Source organism: Periophthalmus magnuspinnatus, chromosome 6 (genome assembly GCF_009829125.3).
Source record: "Periophthalmus magnuspinnatus isolate fPerMag1 chromosome 6, fPerMag1.2.pri, whole genome shotgun sequence".
Lineage (NCBI taxonomy): Eukaryota > Metazoa > Chordata > Actinopteri > Gobiiformes > Gobiidae > Periophthalmus > Periophthalmus magnuspinnatus.
This window is the reverse complement of record NC_047131.1, coordinates 26,475,721-26,496,215: the sequence shown is the minus strand read 5'-3', so window position 1 is coordinate 26,496,215 and position 20,495 is coordinate 26,475,721. Positions and strand designations below refer to the sequence as shown.

At 38.9% G+C, this 20,495-nt stretch overlaps 1 protein-coding gene across 2 annotated transcripts in view; it reads right to left on the bottom strand.

Annotated features, from left to right (window-relative positions):
- Nucleotides 1-20,495, bottom strand: part of cdh13 (cadherin 13, H-cadherin (heart)) — a 334,193-nt gene that overhangs the window by 70,104 nt on the left and 243,594 nt on the right. For both annotated transcript variants that reach the window (XM_055222714.1, XM_055222713.1), the window contains 2 exons: nucleotides 1,020-1,202; nucleotides 592-845 (listed from right to left, as the gene is read on the bottom strand). In XM_055222714.1, coding sequence (XP_055078689.1) covers nucleotides 592-845; nucleotides 1,020-1,202 — 437 coding nt within the window. The remainder of the gene's footprint in view (nucleotides 1-591; nucleotides 846-1,019; nucleotides 1,203-20,495) is intronic.

The window sequence follows — 20,495 nt, the reverse complement described above, 5'->3', positions numbered from 1 at the left end:
AACATTCAGGTTCTCTAGCTGCACAGTGTCTGAAGAACTATGTCCTCTAGTTACTATAGAAGCAACTCTGAGGAACATTCAAGGTCCTCTACCTGCTCATGGGACAAGTCTGAAGAACATCCAGGCATCATCTGAAATGATTATAGCACATCTGCCCCGTACATCAAACTGAAAACAAACTTTGGTTAAAATAAATATATCTGCTATCTCGGTAACTAAGGTCAAAATAGCGAGTATTTTTTTAGATTAAACTGATCAAAAACCTCTTATGGCACCTTTAATTCACAACACACAATAGTATTAGTCCACTGGTCACAAATGTGATGAACCATAAAACTCACTTTTCTGTGTACTTTTTGACAAAAAAGGATCATGTCATGTATTGCAAATGGCACATGTATTTTATAATTTCATCTCTGAGAAAAAAAAAGAGCATTAATGGGTTAGGAAAGTCTAAGTTTAGCTTTTTTATATTTAAAAAAAAAAAAAGATACAGTGCCTTTTATTACACACACTGCCCAAATAACCACAAAGGACATGTACTGAATGAGTTGTGACAGAATAGATCACCGCACAAGTATTTTCTCTTACCTGATGCTCTGCCCTTGCAAAATGTCTGGATCTGTCGCATTGAGTGATGCCACAAAACTGCCCACTGGGATGTTCTCCATCATAGTGACTATGAGAGGGTCCGGGAAGAATACTGGGCCTTCGTTGATGTCTAACACTCTCACATGAACTGTTGCCGTGGAGCTGGGGCCATATCCAACTTCTGGTACTAAAGGATCTTCATTCTCAACTCTAATGAGGAGTGTGTGGAAGCCCGTGGCCTCATAGTCCAAAGGCTAATGACAGGGATATGTGGGAGACAGAGGAACAAAGAGGTGAGACAAGAGCATAGACATATACATACCTCAACATTCAGAGTGAAGTGATTATGGTTCAGAGCCTGCTTAATTACATAGACCTGGTTTAGCTAATGGAACACATCAGTGCATTTCTGTTGAGCCGGGTGTTACCTTGACAACATATAGCATTCCCTCATTATCGTCCGGGTTTGTCTGGATCTCAAAGCTGGAGGTGGGGTCTCCACTGATTATAGAGAAGATGGCTCTCCATGCTCCCGTCGCAGGGTCGTCCCTGTCGTCTACTGTCAGGTTGACGACCACTCCGGTTGATCCTTCGTACACGTATGCCTCAAACTGGGCAGAGAAACAGAACAGGAAGTTAACTGAGAAAATAAAAACAAAAAATATATATATATGGAATGTGTTTTAAGTGTTGCGAGAGTACTTGTGGGTTAGCGTAAGGTAGTTAGCCGTGGGAATTCTCACTGACAGTTGTATCAAAAGTTCTGGGTTTGACTTCTGGGCCTTTCTGTGTGGAGTTTTCATGTTTCTTCCTGTTTCTGGGTGAGTTTCCTCCACCAGCAACACAAAACATGCACACGAGGCAAAAAAAAACTCGATCTGGAGATGGATTCTTAGACAGACTGCTCCTGACAGGTTGCCCGTTGCAGAGGACAAATCTCCTTACACTGACAATAAAGTCTAACCTTAACCTAATTTCTTAATAAAAAACACCTGTTTTTGTGTAACCAACAGCGGTCGAACGTAACAAAGTAAAAGCAGTAAAGTGCTGTACTTAAGTAAAATGTTTAAGGATCTTTTTAAAGTGGATTATTTTACTTTTACTGCACTACATTTGACAGCAGGTATATGTACTTTCTAGTATTTTTATTATAGTTTGAGACCTGCTGAAAAGGCTGAGGGTTTATTTTTAACATGTAAATAATTTGAGCAAGAAAAATATATTAATAAAAATTGCTAATAAAAACAAACAAAAAATATATATAAAAATAATTCAAAAAATGATTCAGTTGTTTCCGTTGAACAAAATTCAGCATGGTACTTCAATACTTTCACTTAATTAGACTTTTTCATGTGATACATTTACTTTTACTTGAGTATTTTTAGCTCCTGTATCTGTACTTAAGTAAGAAAATTGAGGACCAATATACTTTTTATCTACTGAACAGAACCCGGATTGTCCTTCTGAGTTTAGCTGAGGTTAAGTAGCAGCAAATGTTTACAGTAAAAAGAACACTTAGAACATACACTAATGTTTAGGTACAATTAGGTGAGTGTTTTTGACAGTATCACTAAGAGATAACCTCAACAAAAGGTAACAGGACGTAGTTAATGTGCGAAACAGTATTTAAATTGTCTTGACTCCACTTAAAATAATAACAAAAGTCCAACCAACTCCTTCAACAGCGTTCAGCCATTTTCCACATGCATTACCTTTATGCTTTTTTATATAATTGCGGCTGTAAGTAGCATTAAGAGGATAATTGAATGTGACATCTACTTCATGCATGGTTTCTGAGAGTGTTTTGAGTTCACTTTGTTACTTTTCTCTATAATTTTACTTTCAAATAAGCATTCTGGTTAAAAGTTTGAAAGTAAAAGGTTTGACATGAGCTGGAAATAAATTGGAATGAGCGGGAGACATTTTTAAAGAAGTGGTGTTATGTCTATGTGGTATTCAGTAATAACTTACTGCATTGCTAATTTACACTTCTGAATAGCAATATTGATAACGAAACTAAAACGACATACTTGAAACTGGTCTGGTACTTGAACATCTTACTCCAAATTGTGACATTTCACCATAGCAACCAGCAGATTTAGAAATACAGAGCTGTGGGTGGAGATAGGGGGTGGAAGAAAACGGAAATTCTTGGAGCACTGAAGCCTCAAAGTCTGGAAAAGATTATTCAAACATACATGAACTCTCAATAAGCTTATAAAGATTCTTAAAAATTGAATAATATGTCTCATTTATGGTAAAGAAGAATGAGCAAGTCACGATTTTGCCCCAAACTAAAAACATTGTCACACAAGTGGGTAAAATGCTTTGCTCTGAGAAACAACAACAGGATGTAGCAGGGATTGACCCATCAGGCACCATCAGAACTTCTAGCTAGGCATGTTACAATAATTACTATATTGACTTATCGTTCAGTATATGTTAGATGGAACAGTATTTTTGGAGGGTCAGTGTTTATCGTGTGTACTTTTTCTTAGCACTACTAGGACATTTTTGGTTATTTTTTGGCAGTATAAGATTGGAGCTGTAGAAGGTTGAATAAATAACTCATTCCAGATGCAAACTAAGCACTAAAGTGTTTAATTCTGCTGTTTATTTATTGCAGCTCATGATTTTTAACAGTATTATAGATTTAGAATAGTTTTTGTGGTTTAAATCTGCTCTTGTGCTGTTATGTCAGTGGCATAAATTAGCTTTGATATTATTGTTTATTTACTTCAGCAATACTGCATATCGCACTTCAGAATTTGTTATCATGACAGGCCTACTTATAGCTACACCTGAAACACTTATAGCTACAATTGAAACAAGGGCGTTTAAATATGATAAACCCCCCATTAAGCAGTCGTAAAGGTATGTCATCAATTTTAGTCTGTGTAATCCCTCAGTCATCGAGGTATGATCAAATTAGTCAACTGGACAAAAAATTGTAGGAGTGGAGACGTTTCGCTGCTCATTCGGTCCAAGAATGACGCAGGCACTGTAAACAATAGGCGTGTTAGTTTCCGTGTAGTTCGCCCCTCCCTTCAGATGGATACACTGCCTGGCCAAAAAAAAAGTCACCACCAAAAACAAAAAGGTCACACACTCTATTTGACAATATTTCGTTGTTCTGCCTTTAGCTTTGATTACGTCATGCATTTGTTGTGACATTGTTTCGATTTCGCTTCTGCAATGTCACAAGATTTACTTCCATCCAGTGTTGCCTTCATTTTGCACCAAGATCTTGCACTGATGATGGTCGAGTCTGACGCTGCACAAAGCTTCTCCAGCACATGCCAAAGATTCTCAATGGGGTTAAGGTCTGGACTCTGTGGTGGACAATCCATGTGTGAAAATGATGTCTCATGCTGAACCACTCTTTGACAATTTGAGCCCGATGAATCCTGGCATTGTCATCTTGGAATATGCCCGTGCCATCAGAGAAGAAAAAATCCATTGATGGAATAACCTGGTCATTCAGTATATTCAGGTGTCAGCTGACCTCATTCTTTGAGCACAGACTGTTGCTGAAACTAGACCTGACCAACTGCAGCAGCCCCAACCTATTTGCTTAGTGAAATCCAGGTTGCGATTTTTTTTTGGCCAGGCCGTCTGACCAGAACGGAAGAAGCAGCATTGACATATTAGAATTTTCCTTTTACTATGATCTATTTAACTGTTAATACAAAAACATCTCTTTTATGTCGTGAAGCAAAGGTCAAATCATCTGTACTACCAAAACATTGAGGAATTTCCATTCTGTGCGATACATGTTTCAATAGATGCGGCCTTAGCATCAGAAAAATAATCCTGGATTTAAACACGGTGCTAGCAAAAGCCCTGAGTTGACTTGGTTTGTGTCCTTGCATTAGCAGTGACTCTTGCAGCAGGCGTCCATCAGATCCCCACACAGTGCTGCTTAAACTCCAGAGAAAGCGGATCATTACCGTACTACAGCTTACAGTGTGATCTGAGCTGCACAACACAATGTTTAAGAATAGCACTGGCCCGGCCTAGATTAGCACCTCTGTGTCAGCCCCCACTATTGTTGTGCCACAGATTACCCTTTTACCACCCCACACCGCCAGCTCTATGCATTTATCCAACACAGACAAACATTGATTTCTTCTCTCTCCATTCTATCTGTTATTTAAAAGCCAGGTTTCTAGTCCTTAAGAGCACAGAGAAGGAACAATGTTTGAAAGGAGAGACGAGAGTGGTGGAACATGGTATTTTGTGTCACACGAGTGGTTTTTATGAAAAGAACAACACAAAAACATTTTTTGTTACATTTTATATTTTCTTTGCCCGTGCCTGACATAACAGCTTCATTTGGCAGTCCTGTTTCCAAATGATTAACAAAATACTAATTGTGATTCATATTGCCATGAAATAAAGTATGACAGATGTGTCCAGTTTCTGTCACTAATTGCAGTATAATTAGCATAATTACACTTTAGTTACCATGATATTTGCATCCTATTAACATGCAGTTACTGTGCTGTTTAAGTGTCACCTGTTTTAGTACAATATGAACACACAGAAGACTTCGGAAATGTGCTTCTTGATTTGGCGTAGATGCCCTTCCAAAATTAAAGGTCCCATATTATACAAAATTGACTCTTGTGAGGTTTAAGCCACATTATAATGACGTTACCTCAAAAAACATACCTAAAATTGTGTTTTGTTTCATTCACATACGTTTGAGTAATTCTCTGTTCCACCTTGTGATGTCATGAAGTGGAAATTTGCAAGTCAACAGCTAACTTTTACCTTTAGTTCAGTAGAGATTGGCAATTCCAGGGTTGAAATCATCCAAATGATTCTTGTAAAGGTGTATGTAGTTTAAAAACAACATTAGAGCACTTCCTGTATTACTACATGATATCACAAGGTGGAACACTGTGTTTTTATAAACTTAGAACACAGAACACTTAAGAAGACAGCCTAAATATACAGGGTTTGTGTGTTAAACCTGTGTGAATAAAACAAAACTCAACTCCAGATCTGTTTTTGATGAAGAAACAACATTATAACAGATCAGAAAACAGCGTAATATGAGCCCTTTAAAAACAGAACTGATTTGTACTTTTCTCATATACTGTCTGTGTAACGTTTTGTCAGATGTCGTCAGGTTATTCCACTCTGTTATTGAAGGAGAAAACTGAATGCGTACAGCTTTAGGCGGGTCAGCCATGTCCTCACACTGCACCACTTAAATCCCACTTTAGAATCAAAGATGTGGTTTATGTGGTCAGTGCATCCATTTTGTTTTTTGTTCGGAAGCAAAAGGCATAAAAGTGTTGTCTTGAATGGTTTACAAGTGTGTATAAGTGCTTTTTATGCAACTGCAATATACTTTAGCGTTGGAACCTTGGAAATTGATTTGGTCAGTGCAAAACTGTGCAGGCTGTAAACAAAACAAGGACAGCTTATTGGCATTCCCCTGCTCATCAGCCTCCTCTGGACATCAAACTGCATATTACATAGTCTTAAATGCACTGTTTACCTGCTTTCCTCTGTGTTATGTATGCACGCACATGCACGCACACACACACACACGCACACGCACGCACACACACACGCACGCACGCACATTTAGGTGGAGGTGCAATCATGTGGAGCAGTCAGGCGCTCCCAGGAAATGCTCTGTGTGTAATGTAGCCACTGGGCCCCTGCCCCAACACTGATAAGGGCCCCAATTCCACCTGGACCTCAGCGTCAGCCGCCACCCGATAGAGCGCGCGTAATGACTCACTACGAGGCACAGCTCCCCTCCGCAAATGACTTCAACATATTAAAGGAGGAAAGAGGTAGATTGGGGAAAGAGGTGCAAAAATGAAATCCCTTCAAGTTCACTTTTATCCCAGTGTGTGTGTTGTTCTGTGTGTGTGTGTGTTTTTCTGACCAAGTTAAGCAGAGAGCACACAGCCAATTACACTGGAATTGTCTGCTAGCTTGTTTTTGTGAAGAGGTGAACAAATGATGACTTAAGAGTATTTGCGCTTGAAAACAACAGTACAAGAACAAATTTCAACCTTCTCTCTCGCTCTCTTTTTAAAAAAATTCAATAAATTTATACTTATAATTTATAGGTCCAAGACATATTAATAAAAAAATAAAATAAAATAAATAAATAAAATAATAATAATAATAATAATAATAATAATAATAATAATAATAATAATAATAATAATAAATTAATAAATAAAACAAACAACAACAACCAAACCAAACAAGAAAAAAAAAAAAAAGTGCTGTGTTCCTTGGTGTGTGATCCCTAGTAATTCCACTTGTTTTATTTATTTCTACAACTTTCTTCTTATTTTTATATTGGACATAGACTTAATCTCATCTACCTCCCCACCCTTCAGAGCAACTCTCCAACCCGGTGGTCAGGAGAGGATCTGCTCGGTGCGTCAGGTACTGCATTGGTCAGTTTTGTCTATGTTATTCTATGATAGTAGTAAGAAGTGTTACTGAAAAAAATAAACAAGAGTAAAGGCAAAAATCTGAGCACAAAAACACTTCTAGGAATGAATCAGTAAGATGTGCCATTGTTTCTGCTCCTCTAAACCTGCTGTTGTTAAGTTAGGGAGTAAACTGTTCATTATTACTTTGCAGGGGTAGTGTGATATTACTTTGAATGGCCCATATTACACTATTTTCTGATCCATGTTACAATGTTGTTTCCTCATCACAAACAGACCTGGAGTTGTGTTTTGTTTCATTCACACATGTTTAACACACAAATCCTGCATATTTAGGCTGAATTTCCAAACAGAAAACACTCTGTTCCACCTTGTGATGTCATGTTATAATACAGGAAGTGCTCCACTGTGTTTTTAAACTCCATACACCTTCACTGGGATCATTTGGATAACTTCAGCTCTACTTCAACTTCAACTCTACTGAACTAAAGATGAAAGGTAGCTGTTAACTTGGAAAAACCTCATGACATCAGAAGGTGGAACAGAGCGTTTTGAGCTTTGGAGATGCAGACCAATAATAAAGGAATACTCTAACATGTGTGAATGAACCAAAACACAACTCTGGGTATGTTTTTGAGAAGGTAGCAAAATTATAACATGGCTTAAAACTCACAAGAGTCAACAAAATTACTCAAGTAGAAGAAAAGTAGTATCCAGAATACTGAATAAACCTTTTACTCGAGTACTTACAACAGTATATCCATATCCAAAGACTAGGATATCATTAATACTACCTTTGCAATTGTCTTCAACTTCACTTTTAGCTGTTTTGGGGTTTGCTGTGAGCATTTTTATAGCCAAATTTGTCAATGACACTTGTGAGTTCAGGTAGTTTGTTTCTCCTTAAAACATTATGAGACATTAGGAAAGAAAAACACCAAGCAATTTGTCATGCCCCGTGGCTTAAATGCACTGTACTTTTTTACAAACTTAAGAATGCGGAAACAGAACTAGGTCATTTTAAAGTGTTTGCAGTGGTCCAAAGCTATTCCTCATTCTATTTAAGTACCGTGTTTTCTGGAGTATAAGTCGCACTAGCCAAAAAATGCATAATAATGAAGAAAAAAAACATATCTCACATTTAATCGCATCTGAGTATAAGTCGCACCCCTGGCCAAACTAAGAAAAAGAAGTGCAACTTATATTTTGGAAAATATGGTAGACTAAATACTCACTGCAATGAGTTTATAAGCGTACTTCCTGATTACTGGACAATAAAATTCTTTCTAATTAGAAGTAGACAGCGTGCAGTGGACTTATTTTGACCTCAAGAGCTGCTTCTACAATATCTCTGAGGCAAGACAAATTTTGCTCAAATACCAGAATTTGACTTTCAAAAAAATGTAAATACGGCAATCGCTTTTATCTTCTACAGTGTCAGTCAATGGATAAACAAACTGCAGATAGACATGGTTAGCGATGCGTATAAATCAAAGACATGTACACTTCACTGGAGAGTCCATGGGGCCAGAGCACTGTATAGCATTGATTTTCTGCTCACCTGCTTCTTTTATGCCTGACTTTTTCAATAATCTGCCCCATACATCTTCAAGGTAATGTCACACTGCCACAAGATAATTGGTTGATAGCCATTTGGGGCAAACAAGTAAAAAATATCAGAACAGATAATGTCAAGTTTCTCTCAACACTCGTGACAGGGGCATTTTTAAAGTGCCGCTGTAGAGCTATGATTAGGTTTGTTTGTTTTAGTTGACTAACGATTGTGACGGCACCACACAGACACCAGGCGGGTCTAAATGTATTTTTGACAACCGCTATGACGCAGCCTCGAGAACTTTCAAAGCCTGTTACAAGTTTCAAAAGTGCACAAGGGTTTTAAAGGAGATATCAATTATGAGCTTATCTGTGGGTTTGGGTAGCGCCTCTCGAAGTTTTCCCACCAAGAAGTAGCTTTCAGAGTACCACCGGATTTATTTGGGGTCTTTTTGTACTACTCCAGGTGTAAACAAAGGCTAAATCAGGTTTATAATTGGACTACATCATTGCTGCAGTGGTTCTAACGAAGAAACTACCCAAAGGAGAACTAAAACATGCTCCTATTCAGCAAATATTAGAAATGTAGAAGACCTTGTGTACACATACCACAGTTGGTGTAACACTGGGTTAGAGCCATAGAATATATGTATAAAAATGAACATAGCTAACCTGCTAACCGCCACGTTCCAAAGAGAAAGTGAGCATGGGCATGCTTCCTGCTCCAATGACTCTGGCTCCAATTCACTTTCTATTGAAAAATCATCACCCCTCGCTTTGTAACTGCTGCTTTCAGGCACATCATTTTGGTCTTAAAATGTTTGTATTAACCCGCTCTACATGATTCTGGTGTTGTTATTTCGCTATTGTGTCCATAAGTCAAGATATGATACATTAATAACAGATCATCAGGGTGCTAGCATATGGCAGTACGGTGATAAGGCTCCACTGTATTTTGGCTGAACGTTTTTGACTTTCAGACAGAACTCCAAGACACCGATATATGTATAAAAAAGATGTGTTACAATGGGATTTTAGGAATAAAATACTTAATCATTATCGGTCTGTATTAGTGTTGTAATTATGGATTATTTTTTAGCTCTGCGATTATTTTACGTGGCATAAAAGCCTCAGGGTGGAGTTTAATTTCTCAGGAGATACTATATGTTATTATAAGTATTACATCGCCAACCGTTAAACCAGAGTGTTAGAATATCATAGCCAAAGAATAAGAATAAAAACATGTCTTTATTTTTACATTCTTTACAGGAGATAACTAACAGATGATGCGGTTCATTTTTTAATTTGAAAAGCAACAAAACAAACATTAGGTGCATTTCCTCATCAAATCAATTTCTCGTTTTTCAAGAAAATGTGAATGACTCAGAAAAGCAAAGTAAAGGAGCATATTCAGCTTCTGGCTTTGGGCCTGTAAATGGTGTAAAACCATAGTACACACATCTCCAAACTTTACAGAGGAACACTAAATGCGTCTTGGCTCATTAAGGCCGCTATGGAAACGGCCTTCTATTTCTTCTACAGGCCTTTAATTCGTCTTTGGTTGCCAGCTGGCATTGTGAGACTGTTACAAACCACTGACCCAGCGCTCCTTTAAGGCACTGCTGTGAGCTGTAACAGAGTTCATTTAGACTCTATAGAACTAATACAAACATACAGACTGGCTTAAATTCACAATATTGTCAAGGATTAGTGCTTATAAAAACACTGAAGAATGGAACTTGACTTTTGTGGACATGAGTCAGTGTGCTTTGCTGGATGAATGCCACAGACGGCGGGACTGTCAGAAGTCAGAGCGACAGTACACAAGATGTTCATTTTGCTCGAATAGAAAGTGTTTTGGCTGGAAAGGTATCGTCTGACAGGGAGCAAAGCTGAATAGAAGTCTGTCACAGTAAATCAAAATAAGAAAAATACATTCTTTCTCTTACTTGGAATAAATCACTGTGGCAGTAGGAGTTATACATTGAGAGGGGGACAAATGGGACAACAGATGTGTATGATTTAATTGCGCGATGGTTGACAATGCTACCAAAGTAATCAGAGCTCATTTTTGTGGATTGTTAGATTTTCAAGTCTGGTATATATATATGATTTATCATTTTCAGTAAGGTTGGAGTATACTTTATAGTCATCATAGTTAAATTTGTCCTCTGCTTTTGACCCGTCCTTTAAGATTTTGAGCTAGGCTTGGTTAGGACTATCTCAGTTTGAGGATTTTTCCCACTGTATATGTTTTGAGTTGAACCAAAGTGACCACAGGAAACCCACAAAACACAGGGAGAAACATGCAAAACTGGAACCTTCTTGAAACGAGAGTACTAGCCATATGTACAACGCAAATCACATATCAAAAGATAAAATTTAAATCTGTTAAATCTGTCAACTGGACAAATCGTAATATTGAAGATGTTTCACTGCTCATCCAAGCCGCTTCTTCAGTTCTGGTCAGATTGCTGGTGGACACTGCCTTAAATCTATCTGAAGGGAGGGGCTAACCACACTGAAACTGTAAACATCTATTTTCTCCATTTTCAGCTGAAACTACCCTATTCAGCCATTAACAACCCTGCTATTGTTCTCATTGTTCTGGGTCTGAGGATAGAGTTATAGATGCGGGAGAGGTTATGTCTCAGGCTCTCATTCCTGTTTAATGAAGGATTCTCTTTCCTAAAAAAAAAAAAGCTTTTTTAACTCCTCTCAAACCATTTCTTTTCTCTGGCTAAGATCTGAACCTCACTATCTTCAAAGGAGTGGTTAGTGGCTTTGAGATGGAGATGTACAGCAGACTGGGGTCCAGAGCAGCTCTCACAGCAGCGGTTCCAGTTCCAGTGTGGTTAGCCCTTCCTTCCAGATAGATATAAGGCAACAGCCACCAGCAATCTGACCAGAAATGAAGAAGCGGCTTGGATGAGCAGCAAAACGTCTTCAACTCTTACAATTTGTCCAGTTGATAGATTTAAACTTCGTCTTTTTCTATGGATCAGACCTGGATGACTGAGGAACTCCACAGACAACACAAAACACACTCAATCAAATGCAACCGTAGTTCAACTGTAGTTCAACAGGCCTGTGTGAAATACCGACCACGCTAACCATTCTGGGAATCTTCAAAAGCAAGAAATAAATCGTAATCTACAGGATTTTAAACATACTATATAAACTCTCAAATGTCTCAGTGCTGGATAATGAAATGCAAACAAGGGGAATCCTCCATGCACGTTCTTCATAAACCATTTGTCTTATTTTATCGGCTTCCCAAAGCTGCTTAATTCGGTGCGGAACCAGGACAGACATTGAAAGGTTTTACAGTACCCTCATTTTTCCTGCAAGAGCACCAGGGGGAAATAAAACCAAGTGCACATGATTACTGTCTGCCTACGCAAACCCATATACATACACAGTGTCAGTGTATTGGACTGGCAACTTAGCCCAGAGTGTACCTCGCTCTGCCTCTCTCCCCTAGCTCTAATCCCCCATACTGTAAGTGTTCCTGCAGCTGTAATGAGCTTACCTGTGTCTTTATTAAATTTGAACAGGCTCGGCTCAGGCTCCTTGCAAAGATATGAATTTAGATGAATTTGACAGTAGGCAAAGCAGATTTTCTCCTGCTGACTAAATAGACAAAACCGTGTCGTATAGGAATGATTTACAGCAATGCTAAAACCGAAAGCCATATGTAGGCCAGATGTATTTCACTGTATGATAAATAGAAGGATATGAAATCGCCAAAATATATTCACTGAAAATCATAAAGCAATGCAGGTTTGGGTGGTCCAAAATAAACACAAAACTTTCACTTGATTTAAATGCTATATTAAAAAGTAACTGCCCTAACCCTGCTGCGGTGGACCTAATAGTTCTCGTTGGCTCCTAAACAATGACTAATGTCCATATTTATGCTACGTGCACTGTGATATTTCTTGCTACTATATATTTCTAGGGATATGCATCTAAATCTGCATCTAAATTCAGGACCTCGAGTGGAAAGTCAGGCTGCTAACTTGATAATTATGGATTACAGGGTTTTGCATTGACGAATTCTCAATGGCTGACATGACCTTTCGCACAATCATAGAACAAAAAAAGTTCATTCTACCAAACTAAAATGTAAGTAAATAACGTAACTGGATGTAGACTTCACTCGTGTTGTTGTTGGTTTTTTTTTTCCTTGGGTCTAGATGCTAACTTTATTGTCATTTCCATGTATACTCGCACATACAAATCAATAAAATGCCTTTTCTCATCAGTTAAAAACAATGCATTGACATTTGAAATAATAAATACAACAGCCTAGACCAAAACATTTAATACAGAGAGAAGCCGCACTGGGTCACAACAGCAAAACAGAACCAATATAGCTACAGAAATGATCAGTCTGCCAAACTCCCAACCTCTCACAGCTAAAGTTTAAAGTCACGTTCAATAACACAGGACCACACTCATCCACTGCACTGTTATTTCACCCCGCTGCCCTCCAGACGACTAGGCCTGCCTGTCACGATAATGACTATATCAACTTATCGTTCAATACATGAAAGATGGAGCTATTATTTTTGGGGGTCGATATTTATCACGGGTACCTTGTCTTTGTACTAGTGGGGAACTTTTTGTTATTTCTCTGTGCTATGATGAGAGTTGAGCTGTAGACGGTTTATCACATGTCTTTTAGATCCAACCACAGATCCAACTCCAAGCCCATTTTTAAGTCATTTTATGGATCTTTTAGAGACGAGCTTTGAAACATGATGAATTGTTCTTTTCAGACAGGGGTCTTTCCCGCTCCCCTTAAAGCGACAGTGGTGAGGCTCCTGCAGAAGAAGAGCCATTTGGATTTTAATGATATTGATAACTATAGAGCAGTGTATAACTTACGATTTTTAAAGCAAAAGACAAAGTTTAAATCTGTCAACTGGACAAATAGTTGTAGGAGTGAAGACGTGAAGGAGTCCAAGCCACTTCTTCAGTTCTGGTAAGAATGCTGGTGGCCACTGCCTTATATCTATCTAAGCAGCTTGGATGAGCAGCGAAACGTCTTCACTCCTACAACGATTTGTCCAGTTGACAGATTTAAACTTCGTCTTTTGCTTTAAAAATGGTAAGTTAGAAACGGTAAGGTGGTAAGTTAGCTATGGATCAGACGTGCACGAGCGTTTACACAGACATGTTACCATTTTTAAGCTAAATTTTTTACTTGTTTTTATCCAACTTGATGATTTTTTTTAAATGATCACAATTATCACACACCGAGGCTGCCCTGTCAAAGATTTTAAATGATTTCAGAGTAAATTATGATTCAAACAAGGTGACAGTGTTGGTTCTACTGGATTTGAGAGCTGTTTTTGACACAGTAGACCACACGCTTCTTTTAAAACATCTCTGTCTCTCCAGTGTTGTTCACAAATCGTTCATCTCACAGATAGAACATTTATGGTGAGTGCAGACATGTGCTTCTCTTAGGCCCAAAAGGCTTTCTCTTGGTGGTGTAATTCACTTCCACAGTTATACAGATGATACGCAGCTTTACATCTCCATGCCTCCTGATGGCACCAGGCTAATGGTAGTACTTTTTAACTGCATTTTGGTTATAAAATGGATGGATTGGATGGCTTTCTCCAGCTTAACCACGACAAAATTGAGGTTTTGGTCATGAGTCCTGAGGCTCAGTAAAAGAAAGTTTTATCCAAACTACAGGCACAGTCTTTCAACCCACCTCCACAAGTGAAAGTCATTTTTGACTCTGAGTTGACTTTTATTCCACACATTAATAACATCACAGAAATAGGTTTGTATCACCTAAAAAACATAGCCAGAGTCCGTCACGTTCTCTCTCGGGCCAAGAGGGAGACGCTATTGCATGCTTTTATCACCAGATGAATAGACTCTAATGCCCTGCTCTCTGGTCTTTCCAAAAAGAATATTTCAGGTTTACAATTATTAAAAAATTCAGCAGTATGTGTCCTGACTTGGACCAGAAACACCGGTTTTAAAATCACTGCATAGGCTCCCTGTATTTTTAAATGTCTTAATGGTGTTGGGCCTTCTTATCTTTCAGAGCTGCTTTTACCCTACGAACCCTCGCGGACCCTGCGCTCCTCCGGCAGCAGGCTCATTCCCAAAGTCAGGACAGTGAACATTCATGATTTGAAAAGCAGGCTCAAGACCCACCTTTTTAATATTTACTGTTTTATTGTTTATTATTACATGTATTTCGTATATTTATTTTAGATTGTTTTCTTGATGCTATGGTTTAACTCATAATGGGCCCTTTGTCGCTGTCCTGGTGGCGGTGGGCGACTCTCTTCCTGGGGCTGACGGCTCCTCTGATAATTCTTCCTCAGTTGGTTCGTCTCTACTCATTTGTCTGTAACTAGCCATGTGTATTTTAGAGTGTGTGACTGTGTGAGGTCAGGCACTTGTGAGAGTGGAAGGGCATGAGAGATTGTTTTTTTAATGACTGTAGTATTTTGCGCTACACTTTTTGCATGACAAGCACTTGAAAAATAAAGTTTGATTTGATTTTTGATTTGATGTTTTCTGAAGTGTTTCATTTATTTACTGCAGCTCAACTTCATTAACAATACTGTACATCCAGAATAGTAAACTGAACACACCATAAACCACGCCCTCCAGGACTGTTCAAATTATGAATAGGTCTGTCTTATGTCTTCTCCGCATTGTGTTGTGATCTGTGTCCTGTGAAATGGAGTTCCTTTTGAAATATACAACTGTGAAAGCGCATTTCCCTGTGTGGACAAAAAGGTAACTAACTAGTTTGTGTTGCTTAGTACCTGAATATTGGACATCGGCCTGAATAGTAGTTGCAAAAATCTGTCCAAATTGTTATCCAAAGGGAATCTAGCAAACACAACACAATGAAAATCCCAAAGAAGTTTCAAGGACATGCTTCCTGCAGTTTAATTAGCTCGCATCAAACAGATCTAACCTGATCTGCTCATGAATTTATGTAACACACCCCACCTGCATACTCCGTGTCCTCACTAATGTGCCTTTAACCTGACATGCCCTGCGTAAATCCCTCTCTGTTCCCCCTATTTTTGTTGTAAAGGCGATTCCTGGCCATCCGTGGCACCCTATTGCAGAGTCCGGGATCCAGTGAAGCAATCATGCAAGGCTAAAGCTAATCCGGAACACCCTCTGGCCTGCATCTCTTCTACACAGTGGAAGTAGCCTGCCTATCTGGAATGCCGCATCCATCTCAGCTAACGTCTTTATCAGTCGAACAGAAAGAATGTGGCTGGCATATTCCACCGGTCAACGGAATGAGGGGGGAAAAAGTTGAATGTCTGAGTGATAAGCGATACGGTTGGTCATAGGGATGTCAGGGCCAGCAGCAAAACATGAGCATTGGACATGTTGGGGAATTAGCTGTACCAGAAAAAAAGCAAGCGGATGAGAGGAGGAAGCGCTGAAAGGATTGAATAAAAGAGGGATCAGGCTGGAGCATGAAAGAGCTGACAGATGTGAAGGGCAAAAAGGTACGGTACAAACCAGGCACGGCGGCTATCAGGATACACTTTGAAACCAGAAGAAGCTTAGCCATGTCTTTGTAATGGGAGAAATCAAGAGCTGAAAATTTAATACGGAGCTGTAACACATTTCGGGGGAAAAAAAAAGTTAGAACATGGTACAAAAAGTAAATAATAAGTAGAAAATCTCACTAAATATGTGCTTGTTTTATAAAAAGTTCAACTCAAATCAAATTGGGGATAAAACAACCTTAGACTGAGGAGACACTTATCTGACATGACCTCTCGTTAAAACTGTGCGATTCCTCAGTCATCCAAGTATGATCCATAGTAAGAGAAAATTTAAATCTGTCAAGTGGATGAAAAAACGTAGGAGTGAAGACGTTTTGCTGATCATCCAAGCCGCTTCTTCAGCTCTGGTTGGATTATTACTGGACACTGCTTTATATCTGTCTCACAACTGCACTGAAACTAACACATCTATTGTTTAGTCATTACTTTCTTTAAAACTACACATTTATGATATTTTCCAGAACATCACAAGAGCCCGAACAAGATGCACAATCAACAAACTGAACATTTCTAAAGACTAATTCATCGTGACTGCACAAATTGCACGGTAAAGAGATATAGGCGTTGTTAAACTCAATCTTCCGCCCGTGCAAACACAGCACCAGAATACATTGTCAAGGTACAGTGCAAAAACCTCCCTCACCGAAGTTACATTATTCCAACAGGGTCACCAATTTATGTCAGCACAAGTATAATCTATATATGGAAACTTGTCTCCTCAGCAAGCAGCAAACTATGATCTTTTCAGGCTTTGAAACTGTGTCACATGAAGTACGACTGGTAAAACTTGAATGCCGTTGGGTGAATAAAGCCGCAGAGGGAGGAACGGGCGCCTGCTGGCTGATCCAGGATCTAGGCAGGAGTGAAGCAAGCTCTTTTCAAACTATGAATAGCTCCATACAACTGTGGTAGGTAGGTCTGAAAACACTGGCCCCCTACAGGTATGTCTGGTCAATTCAAACCAAATGCCAACTTTTGAAAACCAACCAGGAAGCGGTCAATAACGTTTCAAAGAACATTGTTTGCCCATGTCGACTTGCTTTGTCTTATTCTCTTCAAACAATGCAAGTCTTTTTGTTGCGCAAAGTTGGGAAAGATTCTGGATCAATACGCAGTAGCCAACTTTTAAAAATACACTGACTTTCTCAATATATTCAATGTTTTTCACTGCGGTGCAACCAAAATCGTGTCACTCAAATCAGCAAGACATACAATAGTTGCCAGATCTGCTCTTTCTTCTGAACATTTTTGCACAGACTGAGGACTAGGAATAACAACTTGTATTGGAAATGATTTCATCCACTGACAATCAACATTTATAACGATTTGCCCCCATCTTATTCACTTAAGATTCACTCAGTTCCTATAGAAAATGATGATGGACAAAGATGCGCTCACGGTGTTGCATTGTCAGGGGTCAGACTTATACAATGTCAATGTTGTACGTCATGAAAGACTGAAGAGTAAAATTAGAAAACCAAATCTGAATGTTTGGAGATATGTCTGGTCTGATGGAAGCAACACGTTCAAAGTCTCCACATGAGACTCCTCTGAAGAAAAGGATTTGGGAAAGTTCTATGAAGACAGTCGAATATTTGTCTGAATTATTCATGAAGTGAAGGCCAGAGAGCTGAGAGGCTGCTTCTGCGGCTTGGGGAGAATTATCACAAGGAACTAAGGCTATGGCTTCAAGTGGTCTGGCCAAGTGGACTTTGCACTGTAAGTAATTCATAGACAGAATAATTAAGTTATAGAGATTAAGAAATAGTTTCAGTTGATTTTAGTTCTTATACTGGATCTTTTGAACTGCAGTGCAATAAGCTTTAGGCGCTGTATGCTAAACTAGACATTTACATTTTAATATATTTTCACAATATCCACAATATACAAAGGAAATAATAGAACTGGCATTTATTTCAAACATATTCATTATGTCCTTTATCCATCTCTCATCTCTTTATGCGCCAAATACACAGATTGTTTTCTCAAATTAAAGGTAAATCATTTTGGGTGGTGACGGTTCAAAGAGGTTAATAGGTACTAGGCAACAAATTTGATAGTTTTGCATATAGTTATGTATAATAAGTATTTGAAGTTACGTATTCAACCCTTTTGCAGCTCAAATCTGTAAATAGCTCTTGTAATACACATTTTAACCATTTGTTCTATGTATTGTTCCTTTGTAAACACGTGTGGATGACCTCTTGGCCAGGTCTCCCTTGAAAAAGAGATTTCACTCTCAACAGGTGCTTTCCTGGTTAAGTAAAGGTAAAAAAAAAAAAAAGATAAATGAGTAATTATCATGACAGGTAGCTCGCTTGAGACCAGCAGTCATGAGCTGAAGCTGCAGAGGGCATAATGCTTGGTCCCACTTGTTTTGAAGCTCCATTTCTCCATGGTGCTAAACGGATTCTGTCCCAGTGAGGAATAGGAGCATTAGTGGGACATGGACACAGTGCACTCACCGTGGCCCTCCTGAGCCCCCTGAGCAGGAATATTTCACACGGGCTGCTCTCCGTACAAGATCCCCTGACATCCCAATGCATCATGGGAGGGCTGCGGGGTGGCGTTCACTGGACCACCATGTGTCACCAAACCTACTAACAGCTGCGGGGTTCCATTAAGAAGCGCACAGCTCAATGTTACAACCGCGCAATCGGGGTTGGGGTGATATTTTTAAAACTCTTTCTCTCAGTGAGATTCAGAAAACTAAACAAACGTAAGCACGGCCCGGTCTAGGAGATGTGATTCAAACTGACGAATGGAAATCGAAAAGCCTCAGTACTGACATCGCGATCATGGTGGTAAGACAACGTTATATCTTTTACTCGTCTGATGTCCTTGTATTTCTACTGCAACACTCATATTTCTCCATTGTGGGACAAGTAGCAGTTGAATTCTTGAAGATTTTAGAGGGACATGTGTAAATACCATGTTAAAAGCTCGTGAAGGCAAAGATTCAAACTAATTTTATGAGGTCCTGATGGCAAATTTGTTAGCGACAAATAATGAAACAATGTAAGTAAACGAGCCAGGTTTACTTGCATTGTTTCACTTTCTGCAACACTTTTTCTTGGACATGATGTACTGTACCTTCTGCATTTATAGTTGCCTTTAAGACGTGGGTTTCTGTAAATGTAAATGAAATGAATACTACAGTCGTGCACACTGCAGCATGTGTTTCTGTGAATGAAATACACTCATTCAATTTAACGTTGCCTCATCCCAATTCACCACAGACAGGCACATTTCTACATTTGCATATGTTGGATTCATTTTAGTTTTTTTATTTCCTTGCTTATACTATGTAACTTACAGGCTTGGCTTCAACCAATAAGCTTACCTTGGGGCATCACTGAAAAGAACTACTAACAGTAATGGAAAATACACCCACATTCTGGAATCTCCCGGTTTTGTTCCCTTCCAAGAAACACGGATACAAGATGCAGTACATGTCATAGTACGTGGTGTACAGTCTACAAGGACAGTAATGCGTTTTCTCCTATTAAACCCTGTAAGGCTGTGAAGTCCTTGAGTGGGGAGGACTATAGGACTACATAATGTACTGTATACAGCGCGGTTTGAGCCCATTTATGACAGTGACTAAGCACGTCACAAACCTGAAACTACAATCCAAACCCAGTCTAATAGCAAGAAAATAATACTGTCCACCCCTCGGTACATGATATTAATTACAGTGGTCTGTCGTTTATTGCAGGGGTTACGTTCTAAAATAACCCACGATAGGTAAAATCCGCAAAGTAGTCCACTGTATTTTTTTTTTTTTTACAATTATTATATATGTTTTAAGGCTGTAAAACCCCTCACCACACACTTTATACACTTTTCTCACACAGGCATTAACATTTTCTCACATTTATCTCTTGTTTAAACACTCTCAAAGTTGAAACCTTCATATATTATATCCCGGATCCCTGATGATCGCTTTAAATTTGTCGTGCAGAGAAACACTTTTAAGTTTCAAAGCTTCTCTGAAATTTGTCGGTGCAGAACGTTTCATTGACCTTGTGGGTTTGTCGGTGAGAAAACTTGCAAACATACAGCACTTCAGAGTCACACTGTGATCGAACGTTTATGTAAATTTGTCTGAACATATTCTGTACTGTACAGGAGACACGGCACGGAGGAGACTGATGGACAATGGTCTCTTAGCCAATCAGGACGCAGAACATAACGCACGTTCATATGCTGTAAAAAAAAAAAAAAAAAAAATTAAAAAAATCTGCGAAACTGTACCATGAACCCGATTGGCTGGTGTTTGACTATATATATATTTACACATATATTCTACTGTCCAATATCACAGCATAAAAAA